The 19,110-nt window shown below is 40.8% G+C and overlaps 2 protein-coding genes across 3 annotated transcripts in view; both read right to left on the reverse strand.

Annotated features, from left to right (window-relative positions):
- Nucleotides 1-19,110, reverse strand: part of ZC3H3 (zinc finger CCCH-type containing 3) — a 508,339-nt gene that overhangs the window by 215,033 nt on the left and 274,196 nt on the right. The window lies entirely within an intron of this gene.
- Nucleotides 5,901-6,401, reverse strand: LOC138167943 (small ribosomal subunit protein eS17-like). The gene has a single exon (XM_069096909.1). The coding sequence runs from the start codon at nt 6,347-6,349 to the stop codon at nt 5,942-5,944; it is 408 nt and encodes a 135-aa protein (XP_068953010.1). The 5' UTR covers nt 6,350-6,401; the 3' UTR covers nt 5,901-5,941.

Raw genomic sequence — 19,110 nt, forward strand, 5'->3', positions numbered from 1 at the left:
TCTGCTCCTCATTTCTTATAGTACAATAGTATTCCATTACATTCATATACTGCAACTTATTTAGCCATTCCCCAAATGATGGGCATCGCCTTGATTTCTAATTCTTTGCCACTACAACAAGAGCTACTATAAATATTTTTGTACATACTGGTCCTTTTCCTATTTGTATGATCTCTTTGAGATACAGCCCTAGAAGTGGTATTGCTGGGTCAAAGGGTATGCACTTTTTTATAGCCCTTTGAGCATAGTTCCAAATTGCTCTCCAGAATGGTTGGGATCAGCTCACAACTCCACCAACAATGCATCAGCATTCCAATTTTCCCACATCTTCTCCAGCATTTATCATTTTCCTGTTTTGTCATCTTAGCTAATCTGACTGGTGAAATGTGGTGCCGCAGAGTTGTTATGATTTACATTTCTCTAATCAAAAGTGATTTAGAGCATTTTATCTTACTATTATAAATATCTTTAATTTCTTCCTCTGAAAACTGACTGTTCATATCCTTTCACCATTTATATCAATTGGGGAATGACTTGTATTCTTATATATTTGATTCAGTTCTCTGAATACTTTAGAAATGAGGCCTTTATCAGAGACACTGGTTGTAAAAATTCTTTCCTGGGGGTGGCTAGGTGGTGCAGTGAATAGAGCACCAGCCCTGGAGTCAGGAAGACCTGAGTTCAAATCCGGTCTCAGACACTTAATACAAAACTAGCCATGTGACCTTGGGCAAGTCACTTAACCCCAACTGCCCTACCTTCCCCCCCTCAAAAATTCCCCCCCCCAAAAAACAATTCTTTTCCAATTTTCTACTTCCCTCTTAATCTTGGTTACATTGGCTTTGTTTGTACAAAATTTAATGTAATCAAAATGATCCATTTTGCATTTCATAATGCTCACTATCTCTTGTTTGGTTATAAATTATTCCCTTTTCCATAAATATGACAGGTAAACTATTCCTTGCTCTCCCAGACTGCTTATGGTATCAGTCTTTATATCTAGATTGTGAACCTATTTAGACTTTATTTTGGCATATAGTGTAAGATACTGGTCTATGCCCACTTTCTGACATACTATTTTCCAGTTTTCCCAGCAGTTTTTGTCAAATAGTGAGTTCTTATTCCAGAAGCTGAAGTCTTTGGGTTTATTAAACAGTAGCTTACTGCAATCATTGACTACTGTATCTTGTGTGCCCAATCTATTCCACTGATCTACTACTCTATTCCTCAGCCAGCGACAATGAGTTTTGATGACTGTTTCTTTATAATACAGTTTAAAATCTGGTATGGGGCGGGGAGGGGAAGGGGAGTATTGAGAAAGGGTCCTGGGATTTGGTAATTAAGAGATAACTTGTAACTTTGAAATAAATAGTTCCAGTTGGGTAAAAAAGGCCTGAAGTCAGATTGCAAATGACTAAAAAGTGAGAAAGAGTAGAGGAAGTTGAGGGCATGCATTAGAGTTGACAACTTTATCCAGGAGGGTGGTTAAGAAAGAAATGAGAGATGTAAGACAATGAACTGAGGAGATGGGAGGGTCAAGCGAGGATATTTTAAGGATGGTGGAGACCTAGGTGTACTGGTAGGTATCAGGGAGGGAACCACTGCAAGGTAAGTAGATAAAGGGCAGTAAGAATGGTTGTGGGGGCAATCTTTTGGAAGGGATGGGAATCTAGGGTAGGGTTTCTTAAACTTTTTCTGTTCACAACCCCTTCAGCACTTCTTAAACTGTGGGTAGCGACTCCAGGTACATGTAGAAGGGATGGCCTTGGCAATGATATGGGCCACATCTGTATCAGAGCAGAGTAATAGAGAAGAGAATGGGAGATATCAAGGGGTTTTGAGATGCAGAGGAGAGAATAAGAGGGAGCAGTTGAGAACAGTCTACTTTCTCAATATTGTATGAGGTGAGGACCTCAGCTGAGAGGACAGAGTAAAAATTGGTGTGAGAAGTCTCAAAAAAAGAGAAGAGAAAATTAACCTGAACAAGGATTCTTTATATAAGGGGTTTCAAACTCAAATAGAAAGAGGTCCCCACAGGCAGCATATTACTTTAGAAAACTTACAAATTAACATTATCTGTCTTGTATTGTATTTTTATTAATTTTTGTTGAACATTTCCCAATTCTGGTTCTCAAATCTGGTTCGGGTAAGGAGTTTGCATCCCCTTGGGCCTGTGAACTGGACACCTTTGCTCTATATCACACCTGACAATTGGCCATTTTGCCTTTGTGTGAAGATGTCAATGAATGAGAATCTACTACTTCCAGGGGCAGTCTACTCCATTTATGAATAGCTTTGACTTTTGTAAGATTTTTCTTTTAACTAGCCTAAATTTGCTTCTCTGCACCTTCCAGTCATTGCTCCTAGTTCACTCTTTGCAGCCAAGCAGAATACATACACATAATCTCTCTTAAATATAAGCAGCCTTTAAACATTTGAAAACATCTCTCATAGCCTCATTTCTCTTCTTCAGGTCAAATACATCCAGTTCTTTCTGTCATTATATTTTAAGGTCCTTCACCATCCGGGCAGCCCTGTTCTGGATGTTCTAGACCTTTTCCTTGTGATTCCTAAAATGTCACATCATAAATAAATGGAAGTCCAGATGTGGTCTAATCAGTCAGGTAAAATAAAAGTATCACCTTAGTCCTGTGTCCTGTGGTCCTCTTTATAAGTTCTCATTAGCCTCTTTGGTTGCTGTATTATAAATGCTGAGCAAACTGACCACTAAAACTTCCAGGTTTTGGTTTTTTTTCTTTCTCCCCAAAATGGCTATCTGGCCATTCTTCCTCCATCTTGTACTTATAAAAGTTTTTTTTTTTTTAAAGACAAGTATAAATCGAGCATTTCTATTTAGAATTTATGGTTCCATTTAAATCTTGACCCTATAGTTAAGCATTTCAACTTTAAATTGTCCTATGCTATCAAATTCATTTTCTCCTTATCCTTTTTCCATTCATGCTTTCCTAAAACTCCCAATGCAGTATTATTTTTTCTATCTGCTTCTTCTGCTCTTACTTCTGTATTGCTAAACGGAGCTGGCAGAAGTCAAACAACCATGTTGACTGGGTTCACTATAAATTTATATTATCTAGGGGCGGCCAGGTAGTACAGTGAGTAAGAGCACCGGCCCCAGAGTTGGGATGACCTGGGATTGAATCCCGGCTCCGACACTTAGCACCCACCCAGAAACACCTGGCCGTGTAACCTTGAGCAAGTTACTTAACCCCAATTGCTTAAAAAAAAAAAAAAAAGAATTTATATTATCTAATCTCAACTAGCCCCTCACCGCAGCCATGACATTCTTTTACTTTCCCTAACTGATTCTTTACTTGATGCCACACAGTAGCTGCTCTAAATTTTCTCTTTTCAAACTTCCCACACCACTTCCTGCTCTGTCCTCTCAGCTAAGGTTCTCACCTCATATTCTGCTAAGAGAGTAGGGGCTGTTTCTCCAAGTACTCCTTCTTATGCTCTCCTCTACATCTCAAAACCCGTTGACACGGATTAGATTAGAAAGTCTTTGAGATCCCCTGAGTCTGATTCTGTGACAAGCTGCAGTGCCCTCCAAAAGAGGGTAATCAGATGGCAAGAATACTAGAGAATATGCTATACGAGGACTGGGTGAAGGAACTTAGGGTATTCTACTTGGAGAAAGGAAGACAGAGAGAGACACAGTGCTAAAGAGATCAGGTTTGCTCTACTTTATTCCAGAGGAAAGTCCAAATGACACCTGAGATAAATTTACAACAGAGGCAGAATTAGATTTAACATAAGAATAACCTCATAACAATGAAGTCTGACCAAATATGGAATGGGAGATTTCAGAAAGGGGTTCTCCCTCAATGGAGGACAAACAGAGGCAAGATGACCACTGTTGGGGATGCTATACAACCTGTTCTGATTCAGGTTCATTCTGGAATTAGGTAGTCACTGAAGGCCCTTCCAATTTTTTTTGATTCTGTGATCTTATGGTTAGATGTTGTTTGGTGGGGTCCAGTTCTTTGTGACACCATTTGGGATTTTCTTGGCAAAGACAATGGAGTCATTTGCTAATTCCTTCTCTGGCTCATTTTTACAGATGAGGAAACTAAGGCAAACAGGGTTAAGTAACTTTTCCAGGGTCACACAGCTAGTAAATGTCTCAGGCCAGATTTGAACTCAGGAAGATGAGCCTTCCTGACTTTAGGTCTAGCACTCTATTGACTATACCACCTAGCAGTAAATATGGGGCAGTTGAATTCAAACTTACAAGTTGTGTGACCCTGGGCAAGTCATTCAACCCTGTTTATTTCAGTTTCCTCATCTGTAAGATGAAGTGAGAAGGAAATGGCAAACCACTCCAGTATCTCTGCCAAGAAAACCCCAAATGGCTGAACAACAAAAATGATTAGATAACATAAGGTTTCTTCCATTTCTGACATCCTATGACTCTCTGATTTAAAAAACACTGTAAGTCAATATATGATTAAGTGCCAAAATAAATGGTACAGAAAGTAAGTGCTGTAAAAGGTCAAAAGAGGAAGAGATGAATATGTGTTTTGTGGTAGTTGGGAAAGTTCTTACGGAGGAAGGAAGAGTTGAGTTGGGTCTTAAATGATGAGAATGATTTAAACAGGAAGAGGACCATCATGAGCAAATGCACAGAGATGGGAGTCAAATATGTTCAAAGCCTAAGGAGATTGGCTTGAATGGAAGAGAGGGTTCATGCTGCTGCAGAATGGAAGACAAAGTAAGAAATCTCACGTGGACCAGATAGCAGAGATCCTGGATGCTAGGCTGTGCAGAGAGAATTTCAGCTTGCCCCTATAAAAGGGAGCCATTGAAGCTTTTGGATCAGGGAAATGACATAATGAACAGGCTGTATTAGGAAGATCAGTCTAGCAGGGAAGTATGTCTACTATAGAAATCATCCCACTTTATTGCTGTTGATAAAAGTCAGTCATGAACCACCACAATTCCTTTTGTTACCTTTCTTGAAGCCCAAAGCTTATTTTAGTTCCAGAATAACTATTTTGGAAGAATACTGCCAATAAAATGGTTGACTCATGTATCATATTGCCCCAGGTCCTAGGGACAGAGATGGGAGGGGAGAGAAAAAAACAGCTCACACTTATGTTCGTAGAACACAAACCCATTGAAATAGCCCATAGGAAATACAGTTGGCAAGGTAACTCTACACCCTGTCTCAAAGTCCTTCCCTTAAAACCTATGATATATTCATTCCCAAGCCAAGTGGCAGTAATTTTTGGATCATATAATCCTAGGCATAGAGCAGAGTTGAGAGATCAACAAACCCAATCTCCCATTCCCTTACACATAGCATCCCAGACAGGGTTACAATTAACCTCTGCTTTAAAAATCTTTGGAGGAACTCAAAAATTATAAAAAAAAAAAAAAAAAAAGAATGTTTAAAATAGTTTTAACATGTAACTGAGAAAAAATAAAATAAAAACATTGTTTAAAAAGAAAAGTATTTTAACAGTGCCTGCCTCTTTGCCCCAATCTTTGGCAACCTTAAGTAAGAATCTCTTCTACGAGATCTAGACTAGTCTATGTTGGAATACCTTCACTGATGAGTTATGAGTCACAAACTTTTTTTTAAGCTTATTCTACTGTGGGACATGTCTAAATTATTGGAAAGCTCTCCCTTAAATAAAATTAAAATCTCGCTGTGACTCCTCCTACCAATCTTGCTACATGAGCCCTTGTTTTTCTTTCTGGGTCCATAAAGATCTTATTTCTTATGGCATACTTTTAGATATGTGAAGGCAGCAATCATATTCCCCTATTCTTCAAGTCCCATAACATCTGTGCCCGACCTAACAAATGAGAAGATGCTAGAAGGACCTATCATAATAGGTTGTGGATTTTTTTTCTTTTTTTTTTTTTTTTTAGGGGGGAGTTCTCAAGTTTATTGGAAAGAAGGCAAAAGTAAATATTAAACAGCTCCTCTTGGTGTTTTGAAGTTCATCCCAACTGTGGGCTGCGTAACTTGCAGGTTGGACAAACTACCAAAGTCCAGGAGCTTCAACATTTCTTTGGTATCAGGGTCCACTTCAGTGATTTCATGATCCAAAGCAGAGACCTCAGGGACGTAGTTATCCCTCCTTTCTCTTTCTTCTTCCTGCAGTTTGATGGAGATACCTCTCACAGGGCCTCTCTGGATCCGCTTCATCAGATGAGTAACATATCCCGTGATCTTGTTGCAGAGCTTCTTGCTGGGGATGATGGCGATCCCCTTGCACACACGCTTGTTGGTGTGGAAGTCATTGCCTAGGCGGGTGTAGTACTTCTCAATGATAACTCGTGCCGCCTTCTTCACGGTCTTGGTCCGAACGCGACCCATGTTGACTCCGGAGGGTGAAGGGGCTGGATTTTTTTTTCAACCACAAGTTCATACATTTAGTGTGCTCCTTTACTTTTTGATACTGTGAGGGATGAAATACTTGGTTTTTTTTTTCTTTTGAATTGGTTTTATATTAACTCATAAATTTGTTCTCTATTCTAAACACTCAACTCCTAAATAGCTGGCTTTAAATAATCAAGAAGTATAATTCCCTTGTGTTGCCATAGATAACAGAATTGACCATAATACCTTAAATACACTTACTTTTTATAGCTGTGCCTATCTCACTTTCCTCTCTAGCTGTGTTGGGAACTATCAGACCATTACAAAATCTTTGTTCTCCTCTAGCACTTAGAAAGTGCCAGGCACCCAGTAGGGCCATGATAAATATTTAAGAAGTAGAGCTGTTTGTGGCAATGAGACCTTAAAAATTTCCATATCCTGATGCTAAGTAGTCAGCTAGGTGGTCTACAGGGCACTAATGGCCAAAGCACCTGCCTCTGAATTATAAGCACTTTGTTTAGTACACTCTACTATCCATCTAGTCAACCTCTGACAGGAGTGCCCACTTCAGGCAACCAAAGCCATTTCCAAGCTCATTCTCCAAAGAGTTCTGACCAGCTTAGCAGGGAGAAGAAAGTCTTACTCATGTATACTGCCTCAGGTTTAACAGCAATGCTCTAGCTTCATGCTGAATGAGCCTTAATGACAACAGAAAAAAGGTGCAGAAGCATTTCAGCCACAGCCTGACTTGCAACAAGGTGTCACTAGTTCCCTTGCTTCTCTGCCAAGACATCAATCTACCCTCATTTAGCCCTCCCAGGGAAATGCTCATCATTTGCCACAATTATAATGAAAACAGCAACTGCTCAAAGCACTTGCTTCACAATAACATGGTGTAGTGGAGTGTGTAAGTATTGCACCCATTTTCCCAATGAGGAAATTGAGGTACAAAGAGGTAAAATGACCTGACTAAGGTTTCCTCTTTGTATCACACTAGCTATGTATGTACATACAGATGGATGGATGAATTCACCAGCTTCCTCATTCCTACAGGAGCTGTGAAACAAGTTCCATGTGTTCAGAAAAAGGTAGAAAAAAGCCAAGGAAAAATGAGGTGCATTATTGCAACAACAGAGCCTCCAATTTCAGATAGGAATCAATAGGAAACCAGTAAAAGTGATGAGGTCTGGCCCTGGGGGGGAAGTGGGGATCCAGGATCTACAGCCATCAGGGGATGTCTAAGCTGGTCTCCCTGGGGGAGGCCAGCAAGCCAAGTCAGGCCTAGTGGGCTGGGTGTGGGAGACAGGGAGGGGGGCAGGTGAGAGCAAAGATGAACAGGGGGCTGGGGGATAGTGGCAGGAGGGAATGGGGGACAGCGAGATGGCTATAATTTATACTCTCCTGCCTATACTTTATGGCTTTCTTAATTCGGCTCCTGCTACTATTAATGTAGTTAATGTTGAGATTATATCTATTTTCTGGCGTCAGGCCGTGATTTATTCTGGCCATTTTTCCGGTGCAGGCTCCCACGCTGTTAAATCAAGCGACTTGCCAATTAAGTGCTGACTTGGGAAGTGGATGCAATCTTAACAGATATCTAACCGCAAATTAAACTGGGGGCTTCTTACACTTGGTAGTAGGTGGGGCCAGACAACTGAACCTTGCTGACTTAGAAAAAAATAAAGGAAGGGGAAAAAGCCACAACTTTGTTTTAATTTCACTGGTTTCTAGAATTTGAGGTGAATATTTGAACTTGGTCCTTTGGGACTCTGAGCTTAAGTCATGGACTTGCTGGGCTCCTAGGGATGACCCCAAGAGCCCCTCTCCCCCAGCAAAACTCATGAAAGCATGTCAGTAATCATTTCAAACTAGATCCTTGAAGCAGATAATGGCCTTGATCTTTTCCAGCCTGAATTCTCTCACCCACTAAGGAAGGTCTCTCTCTCTCAGCTCCCCTCAGAACTGGTGATGGACAAAGTGACAAAAGTAAAGATAAACATCATAGTAGGAATAGATTAGTTTATATGCGAATATCAAGCTCAGTTTTAATAAGTCACTTGAGAAGGAAGAAAACTCTCAGCTAGCCTCAACACCCCAAGCATAAATAAGCTCAAAGACCCTGGTGTGGCTAGTCTCTTTCTACCTAGAAAGTCTGCCAATCAACTGACATGACAAAGTAATGAACCAGCATGCTGTGAAAAAACTATATAGAGTAAGGATGAGAAGAAAATGACCTACTTATTTGGGGATCCTCTTTTAAAAGTAAATTTAAAATACCCTTTTAAAACATCCTGATAACCTCTCTAAGCTGCTCTATATCAGGTACTTCAAAATGGTAGGGGGATTTATACGTGGGGTTGGTGATAAACTATTGGGAAAAGAAGCTGGCTGATAAGTAAGAGTATGTTCCTATACCAAAAAATTCAAACAGTCTCTACTCCCTGGAGCTTGTGACCTAAAACACAACCAACTACAGAGACGACCACAGACAGAATAGACCCACTGAAAGCAGCACAAGAAACAAGGCATGAATGGGCAGTAAAAACATTCTCATCATATCCAGTTGAGAGAAAAAGCGAATGAACTGAGAAGGAGGAAAGAGTTATAAGGATGTTATAAAAATTACTCTACCACTCATCAATTTAAGAGGGTTTCTTAAGAAAACTTTTAGGGACTGACATGAATGAAAGAAAAGAAACAAACTACATTACAGTGGCCAGGAGCAGTAAGGGACCACAACACCTGGGAAGAAAAGAAAAGGCTTCCTGGACATCTGGCAGCACTACGGAAGAGGCAAAGGCAGCACAGCCTGATAAAGAACAAACTAGACAGGTCAAAGAGAGAACCTCTGATGGGAAAAGAATTGAGTCTGCCATGGACATCAGGGGTGAAGATACTTAGACTTGGCTCAGAGTAGAATGGGTATCCTAGGGTCCTAGTGAAATGATGAGATAAACTGAGGTTCCTTTTACCCTGTCACCTTAAGTGACCAGTTAAATGGGATCTACAGGTTCCAGAATAATAACTGATGGGAGCCATCAACTAAATCATGATCTAATACTCAAAGAACTGGTGGGGAAAACAGTCTATCACTGTCTTCCCTTTTCCTCATCATGCTGCTCCCTCTCTCTTTCTACAGTGGACTATGGGAGAAAATGAATTAACAGAATCAAGACTTCCATGGACACGAATCTGTCACAACGGTTCTGAGTTAGGCTATACTTTGCAACCCCAGGTGAAGCTTGGAAAGAGAAAAGTAGCTGGTCCTTTACCAAGGCCAGGCCAGATTTGAGACGTATCTGTATACCTCTGCAAACCTGCTGAATGGCCACATTCCCTTACTTAATGGAAACTTTCAACATTTCCAGAGCTAAAAGCAAAGGAGTTGTGTGACTGTGACTTGCAGGTCACCTTTAATGCTGTATCAACCTCCTCTAGCCCCTCAGAATTGATATGTCCGGCCATTAGAAGTGAATCACATTTTGAGGTAAGATGAGGCTGGCAAGTTTGAAATATGCAAGTAATTAAATATGATATTGATTACTTGAACAACACTTTACTACCACCTTTAAAACCTGGGTAAAAGTGGTATTTAAAATGGTGTTTAATTGTCTAAGCCAACTAGGTACCTCTAGATGACAAGGAAGTTTTATTTCTCTCTGTCAGGCAGGTGGTGTTTTCAGCTGCCTCCACAGTCTTGTTTCCAGGAAGGTCTGGTTTCCCTCAGATGATTCTCTCAATATATGGTTCTGGCTACAAAGCCAGTCACTTAGAGGGCATGAAAAGATGATTAACAGTTGATAATAATGATGACATGAGTATGATAGAATAATCACATGGTTACAAAATTCTAAAGTATTTTTCCATCAGATATTATTTTACTACAAACTGAAATCCGATATAATAGGCCCCTTCAACACATACCTTCAGTGACTTATTTCTTTTTAAAGAAGTGCTTTTGCACACCAATGAAAAAAATTCCACCCTAGATCTATAATAACACATACACAACAACAAAAACAGCCCACCCTGTAAATGATAAGTAGTTTTTCTCTTCAATTAACACCTTTGGTGTTGCCGCCAATATGGTGGGGCCAAAATCCAGAATGAGCTGCCTAGAAGCTCTTCTGCTCTATCAATTTCTTAGGTGAGCTAACAACTTTTTTTTTCTCCTCTCAGACAGCTCATCCCATCCTCACCAAACAAGAAAGAAACATGAACACTTTATGTAGGACTTAAATGAAAGTGCCACCCTAGATGTCAGTGCAAGCCAACAAGCTGCAGTACAGCACTGTCCATTGTCAGATAGCAGGAATGGAGCCCCAATAAGTTTCTAATATAAAAAAGGAGCCATTTTAATTTCAAGCTCCATTAGTTACATGGGCTAAAAATCAATGTTTGCCATGTACAGAGCCAAACTGGCAGGGAAATTTCCATTGTCAGACCTAAAAAGATATCACAGCCATCAGAGATATATAAAAAAAAATTAAAGTCATAACAAGACGCAGTGTGCCCTCTTCCTAAACTATTCTTCTACAAAGAGCAGAAAAAAAAGTCAGCAATCAGATTTGCAACTCTGCTCTCTCTCTCTCTCTGGACAGCGAAGCAGCCCTACAAGAGAGCTAATGCTGACAACTACACCAACATCTGTCCATTGACCTTGACAGGCATACCAAGCTGGTGACCTCTGGCTAGGGCCAGGAGTGAAGTTCCCACAGAAATACGTAATTGGTCATCTAGTCTTACCAAACCATAGCCAAATGTTTTGGAAGCAGAGGTCCTTAAGACCAAGAGGTATATCTACCTCTACATAACCCTCTTTCATGCCACAATAAAACTGCATATCCAGCCTCATGTGAAGACAGTGTTATTTCTGATTAGCTTCTGATGAAGATACTGTAAGGTGTTCATTAAATATTTTTTCAAGGAAAAAATCCATCATCACTGTTGCATTAAAAATATTCATTCGGGACCACTTCTAATACCTCATCATGGTGTGGAGATGACCCTAAGATTACTCTTATATAGGTAAACCAAAAATACTGGCCGGTCCTACCAAATTGAGGGGGTTTTAAGTATTGGCCCAGTAAGAGAAGGTATATGGATTTCCCAAGAACCATTTTGGTAGAATTTAAAGGCTCATTACCAGAAGGTTAAAGGAAATATCCTTCACAATAAGGAAGAGGGGAAGAATTCTTGACAAAGATTGCAGAAGAGAAAATGGACAATTCTGATTATAGAAAACTGCAAAGTTTTTATACAAACAAAATCAATGCAATTAGAATGGAAAGAGTTAACTGGGGAAAATATTTGCAGTAAATTTCTCTCACAAAGATCTAATATACAAGATATGGTCAATCGATGACTCAATAAATATTTATGAAGTGCCTACTATGTATCAGGTACTGTGCTAAGTGATGGAGAGACAAAGGCAAAAGCAGTTCCACTCTTGAGTGGCTCACAATCTAATGGGGAACACAACATGCAAAGAAATATGTACAAACCATATACAGGATAAATTGGAGATAATCACCAGAGGGAAGGCACTAAAATTAAGAGTAACCAGATAAGGCTTCCTATAGAAGGTGAGATTTTATCTGGGATTTAAAGGCAGTCAGACAAGCCAGGAGGCAGAGATGAGGAGCATAGACCCTCAGGGTTGCAAGGTAATCCTTTTACATCTCTCTAATTAACTCACTATGCCACTCACCACAGCAGCTCTTCTAAACCTTTTCATTCCTCCTCAAACCTCCCAAGACTCCCCCTATTTACACTCTCAGCTGAGAACTCTCTCATTTTACTGAAAAATGTAAGGCCATTTACAAAATTCCTCTTCTCCCTTCCTCCCCATTCCCCATCACCTAGATGCCTTCTGCTATTATTTTCTACTTCATTCCTGTCTCATAATAAGAGGTGGCCCTTCTTGCTGCCAAGGCAAACCCCTCTCCATGCATAAGTGATTCCCATTCTATCCCCTCTTCTCCAGTAGATCGCTGCCTTTATCATCCACACTCTATCTTTGATTTCTCCCTGGCTACTGGCTGCATCCGTAACATGTCTCTCCCATCCTTAAAAAACACTCACTTGATCCATCCATTTCTGATAGCTTTCATACTATTATCTCTCCTCCTATTTGTGGCTAAACTTGAAAAGGTCATCTATAACATGTATTTGCACTTCCTCTCCTCTCATTCCCTTCTTAATTCTCTACAGACTGGATTCTGATCTCATAACTCAACTGAAAGTGCTCTCTCCAAACTTACCAATTATCTCCTACTTGCCAAATCCAATGGCCTCTTCTCAATCCTCATTCTCCTTGACCTCTCAGTAGTCTCTGACATGGTTGATCACCCTCTTCTCTTTGATATTCTATTCACTCTAAGTTTTCAAGACACTCCTCTTTCTTGGTTCTTCTATCTAGCTGACCAATCTTTCTCAATCTCCTTTGCTAGATTTTCATACAGGTCACCCTCACTAATTTAAATGTCCCACAGGGCTCTGTCCTGGGCTCTATTTTCTTCTCCTTCCATATTATCTCACTTGGTAATTTCATCAGCTCTCATGGACTTAATTATTACCTCCATGGTAATGATTCTCAAATCTATATGCCCAGTCCTAACTTCTCTGCTGAGGTCCAGTTTCACATTTCCAACTGCCTATTGGACATCTTGAACTGGATGTCCCAAAGACATTAAACTCAAAATGTCCAACACTAAATCTTCTTTTCCCCAAAACTCTTCCCTGTTCCAAACTCCCCTATTATTGTCAAGGGCACCTCAAATAGCCCATTTACCCTGGCTTGCAACCTAAGTGTCATTCTTAATTCTTCACACACTCTCTCTCACCACCACCCCCATCTGATTTTTTGACAAGATCTGAATATTTTACCTTCATAACAGCTTTCAAATATGGGACAACTTGGTGGCACAGTGGACCTGGAGTCAGGAATGTGAGGACCCACACTAGGGTAGTGGCAGTGTCAAAGGAGAGAAGGGGGGGGAGATATGCTGGATGCTCTCCTTGCCTCAAGTCTCTCCCCATGACAGCCCATCCTCCAAATAGTTGTCAAACTGATCTTCCACTGTTTGGCATTCAAAGCCTGTTAATTTCATTTTTGCAATCTCTCTCTCTCCCTCCTCTAACACTGACACCATTCTGGTGCAGGCTCTCCTCACCTCATACCTAGACTACTGCAGTAGCCTGCTGGTGGATCTGCCTGTCTCAAGTCTCTCCCCACTCCAATCCAGCCTCCATTCTCAGGCCAAAGTGACTTTTCTAAAGCTCAATGTCAACCATGTTACCTCCCCTACTTAATAAACTTCAGAGGCCTCCTATCACCATTAAAACCAAATACAAAATCCTCTGTGAGACCTTAAATACCTTAATAATCTACCCCTCTCCTATGTTTCCAGTCTTTTTATACTTTATTCCCCCATGACATGGGCATTTGATGTGAGCAGCTAGGTGGCAAAGTGGACAGAATGCCAGGCCTAGAGTCAGGAAGACTCATTTTTTGGACTCAAATCTGGTTTCAGATACTTACTAGCTGGGTGACCCTGGACAAGTTACTTAACCCTGTTTGCCTCAGTTTCCTAATCTGTAAAATGAGCTGGAGAAGGAAATGGGTAGCCACTCCAGCATCTTTACTAAGAATACCCCCTTGGGGAGGCCAGGTAGCACAAAGAGTAAGAGCACCGGCTCCAGTGTTGAGAAGACCTGGAGATCAAATCCTAGGCTCAGACACTTAGCACCCACACAGAAACACCTGGCTGTGTAACCTTGAGCAAGTTACTTAACCCCAATTGCTTAGGGGTGGCCAGGTGGCTCAGCGAGTAAGAGAACCGGCTCCAGTGTTGGGATGACCTGGATCAAATCCGGGCTCAGATACTCAGCACCACACCCAGAAATAACTGGCCGTGTAACCTTAAGCAAGTTACTTAACCCCGATTGCTTTAAAAAAAAAAAGAATACCCCCAAAAGAGGACATGAAGAGTAGAGAATGACTGAAAAAATTAATAAATAACAAAGTACTCTGAATCAGGGACACTGGCTTCCTTGTTATTACACAGACATTCCACCTCTCAGTTCCTGGACATTTTCTTTGTTTCTCCACCATTCCTGAAATGCCTTTCCTGGCTTTTCAAATCCCAATTAAAATCCCATCTTTTAAAGGAAGCTTTTCCTTATCCCTCTTAATTCTACTGCCTTCTCTCTTTCAATTCTTTCTTCTTTATCCTATATATAGCTTGTCTGTATGTTTGTTATCTCCCCCTTAGACTGTGAGTTCCTTGAGGGTGCAGGGACTGTCTTTTTCCTCTTTTCTGAATTTTTAGCACTTAGCACAGTGCCCTATCACAGAACATTTGATTAATGTTCATTAATTAACTGACTTGAGGGATCAAGAAAGACTTTATTGAGAAGACAGTGCTTGAGGCTTGAACTACGGTCTTAGGAGGAGAGAGAGAGATCCTATGAGGCAGAGGTAAAGAAGGAACATATTCCAAGTATGTGGGAGAGAGTCAGACGGTTGTCACTTGTTTGGGAAGGCCTGGACCTACCTATCTGACATCAGGAGTGAGCATTAAATCATTTTCCTACTTCTCTAGTTGCACTCTCCTGTTGTTGCCATTAATATCTGTACAATAAACTTAATTAAGCAGCCACTATGTGTAGAGCCCAGTGAAAAGCTAAGGAGTGGGGGAACTGTACAACATAACAACAGAAATGGTCCTTGCCTTCATATAGCTTATAGTCTAAAAGGAAACAACTAGCACAGTTATAACAAACATTGTTACGTGATAGATATATCAAGAGAGGGGCAACAAAATCCTTGGTAAGGTCTGGGGGAAGGTTGGAGGGAAGTAGTGATAGACAAGGAATCGGGGAATTAACTTCAGGGACAAGGGGGCACTTGTGTTGCACTTTAAAGAATAAGTAGGAAATTCAACAGAGGAAGAGAAGGAGGGATGATAATCTACCCATAAAGAACGCTAGCAAAGGCTTGGAGGCAGGAGGCTGTATTTAAGGAAGTTTCATGTAATTTGGCTGAAACAATGTAAATGTAGGAGAATAAAATGGGATAATGCTGGAAAGGAAGAAAGGTGTGAGGTTGTAATATTACTATACCAGTTCTATCTCTTTCTCCACAAAACACAATATAGATTAAAACTAGCCCTCCTTCAATACCCCAGTCAACGAAGAATGCAAGTCTTGCCATGAATGTTATCAGACAATTTCTTAAATGCAATTTACAAGCTCCGTTTATAGACCTCTTGCCGGGGGTGGGGGAAGACAACTGACTAGTGGTTATCAATCAGAATGCAAAGACATCTTGGTAGAGATCATGTTGATAGCCTATGGCAATAATTCTGTCAGAAAAGGCTGCTTTCTGATGGTTCACAATCCTGTTTGATGTAGGAGAGGCCAGCTCAGTTCTTGTATGAGCACCTTACTCTGCAGTCCTGAGTACAGCCTTTACTTTCCCCCCACTTCTTCCTGAATCCTCCAGGGAAAATCTTAAGGATGAAGGGAAGGGAATAAATATTTTATAATAAACATTTATAGAGAATCTACTATATTTATATTGAACCTCTTATGTGCCAGGCACTGTGCTGGGAGGTAGGTATTGTTACTATCCACATTTTAAAGTTGAAGAAACTGAGGCAAACAGGTTAAGTGATTTGCCCAGGGTCACAAGGTTTATAAGTATATGGGGCTAGATTTGAACACAGGTCTTCCTGACTTTAAAACTTGCCCTTAAAGAGCAAGAAAAATACTGGGGATTGAAAGTTTTGGAAGACCTCACATGATATAATTTTCATATCCATATGAATACTTTCCAGACCTTTTCCAATTCTTATTGTCTTCCCTTGGCTATAATTCTGGCATGCCATATTCCTCCTGGACACAATCTTCCAGATGGGATGTGACTTGAGAAAAAGATGGCTGAATGTTTTCTATTGTGGGCCATGGGCCATTATAGGACACTATTTACCTATTTCTGCTTTGTTTTTTTCCCCATCCTCATAACCCCTGCAGTCCCTGAAAGTCTTAGACAGAAGTAGAAGGTGAACTATAGAACATTTCACTCTGTGTAGGCACCAGGAGATAGAGTAGGAAAGTAGTAAAGAAGGGAAGAGGAATGGTCAAAGGAAAGAAGGGAGAGTCAATGTGTGAGGGTGGGGGGAGAGGGGTGGAGGGAAAGAGAAAGAGAGAGAGAAAGAGACAGAAAGAGAGAGAGAGACAGAGACAGAGAGAGAGAGACAGAGACAGAGAGAGAGAGACAGAGAGAGAGACAGAGTGACAGAGAGAGACAGAGAGAGAGAGAATACAATCATGCCAATGTCTGGGTTCATGAAGGGCTGGAAGGTAAGGGAGCTGGGGGGCTCAGGGATGCACTGCTTAACCAGCTGTCTACCAAGTTTGATGTCACTACTGCTGAGGAACTGAAAGACCTACATACCTCAAACAAATAAATAAATAACTCCAGCCTGCTTTGAAGTGACTTCCAAATTAAGAGTTGCATCCATGCTGTCAAGCCCCTGCTAGCAGTGTCTGCGGCACCTTCCGTGCAAAAACGTATCTCAGCCCATTTATTAGAATGATGAAAGCAAAGGGATCTAAAAATTGCACTCCTTCCTTAATGAGCAGCCGAAGGGATCGGTAAGCATAATTTCAGAGGCTAGTAATATTTTATATAATCGCCGAGTGGTTTAAATTGAAAACCCCCAACTGAATCAATATTTACTGCATTGAGACAAAATGAATAGTAATAAGTCACTAAGCTCCCTGTCCTGTTTCATAAAATAAAAAATTATAAAAATGAGCACAGGCGCAAAGAGGCTATCACATTAACTTTTACAGCACTTGGGGAGCCGTAACCGACTATTCTCATAAAATAAAATTTTAAAAAACCTGCCGGAGGAAGCCTTGGTTCAGGATTGCCAACAGGAAAACCAAATAGGAAGCAGTGCTATAAATGAATAATGGGGTCTCTCCCCCTTACCGCTTCCCCTGCCCACCTTTAGCTACTCAGTTAGTTGTCATTCCTTTCTCCTAGCTCAACCAGTGATCTGGATAGCTCAGAGGTGGGAGTTTTAAGCCTGGACAAAAGGCTTCTCAGACTTGTTCTTTTGCTCCCTGCCCTCATTATCTGCCTCTACCTGTTCTGGGTGCTATGGGACTAAGGTAGGGAGAACGCTGATCTATGGGGTGATAAAATTCAGTTCAGAGCTCCAATCCAGAAGAGAACTCCAAGGTCAGCCTAATGTCTTTTGGCCAGATCAGACCAAATCAAGAGTTTCAGTAAAGTGAGAAATAAGAGGAAAGAACAGGAAATACATGTGTCTGTCTGTCTGAGTGGGGTCACAACTTCCAAACCCATTTCAAAGTATACCTGCAGGTCCAGCAAAATTTTCCAAACAAAGTCAATTTAATGTCCTAGGAGTTTCTCTAAAAAAGAGTTTTCCCATGTGACTTCACATTACTAAGCTTGACCTGACAGCAGGCTGACATGGTGATAAGGAATTTATGTTTTTCCTCAAGGAATTCCTCTCCACTTGTCAGCCAGCTAACATCCTTGTCACTTTCACTTGGATATTCCTTTTCTGACTTTCTTGTATATCCAACTTCTAGGATCTCCTAGAAAAGATGTGTATTATTTCTTATGTTCTATTCTCCATCCTTGAGCACAAGAAAACACTAACGTACCAAAGGGTGGCTGAAGAATGCACACACTTTTGGAGAATTCTTTTTGGGAGTCGGATTTGTCTTGCTTCATTCCACAGGACAGAACTAGAAGTAATAAATAGGTGGAAGTGGCAGAGGAGAGGCAACTAAGAGGTGTGGTGACTAGAGCCCTGAACTGGAAGACAGGAAGACCTGAATTTTAATGTTGCATCACACACACAACAAGCTGTGTGACCATGCGCAAGTCACTGAACTTCTTGCAGCCTCATTTCTGCCATGTGTAACATGGGAATAATAACAGCATACATACCTTAGGGGCTTACGAGGAACAAATGGGATAATGTGCGTAAAGCACTTTGCAAACCTTAAAACGCTATATGAAAATTAAATATTATATTGTTAATCTTAAGAAGAACTTACTAGTAATTAGAGCTGCCCAAAACAGCATGGTCCAGCTGGAGAGGCAGAGTTTCTCCTCCCCTGAAGTCTTCAAGTAGAGGGTGGGTTACCACTAACAGGCATCCCTACTCAGGAATGGTACCCTTTGAGGGTTTTGTTTGTTTTTTTTTTTTTGAGTTGACCCAGTTCTGAGAACATGGGATTGTTTAGTGGATTTTTATACAAATTCTGACAAGGGAAATCTGTTTAGCAAGATATTTCTTCTCCAGAGCAGAACCAGGAGAAATCTGTACACAATCACAGACACAATGTATGTGTGACGACCAACTTTGATAGACTGGACTCTTCTCAGCAATACAGGGTTATAAGACAACTCGAAAAGACTCATGATGGAGAGAGATGATAACATTCAGAGAAAGAACTAGAAAGAACAGAGTTTGAATGCAGACTGAAGCAAACTACCTGCTCTCTTTCTTTTTCTTGTTTGGTTTTGTTTCCTCTTTCCCATTGTTCATTCTATCTGTTACAATCCTTCTTTATAACCTGACTAATAATGTCTAATGTGGAAGTATTTGCGGATCCTATCCTTGATTGCATGCTGCCACAGTGGGGGCGGGAGGAGGGGGGAGAAAATTTGAAACTCAAGGGATTGTGGAACCGAATCTTGTAAA

This window comes from Petaurus breviceps, unplaced genomic scaffold (genome assembly GCF_028583685.1).
Source record: "Petaurus breviceps papuanus isolate PSGF00001 unplaced genomic scaffold, PetGlider_PUasm1.0 339, whole genome shotgun sequence".
NCBI lineage: Eukaryota > Metazoa > Chordata > Mammalia > Diprotodontia > Petauridae > Petaurus > Petaurus breviceps.

Bases quoted from the DNA above. Each gene is read 5' to 3' on its own strand.
- LOC138167943 (XM_069096909.1), bottom strand. From the start codon at position 6,349: ATGGGTCGCGTTCGGACCAAGACCGTGAAGAAGGCGGCACGAGTTATC.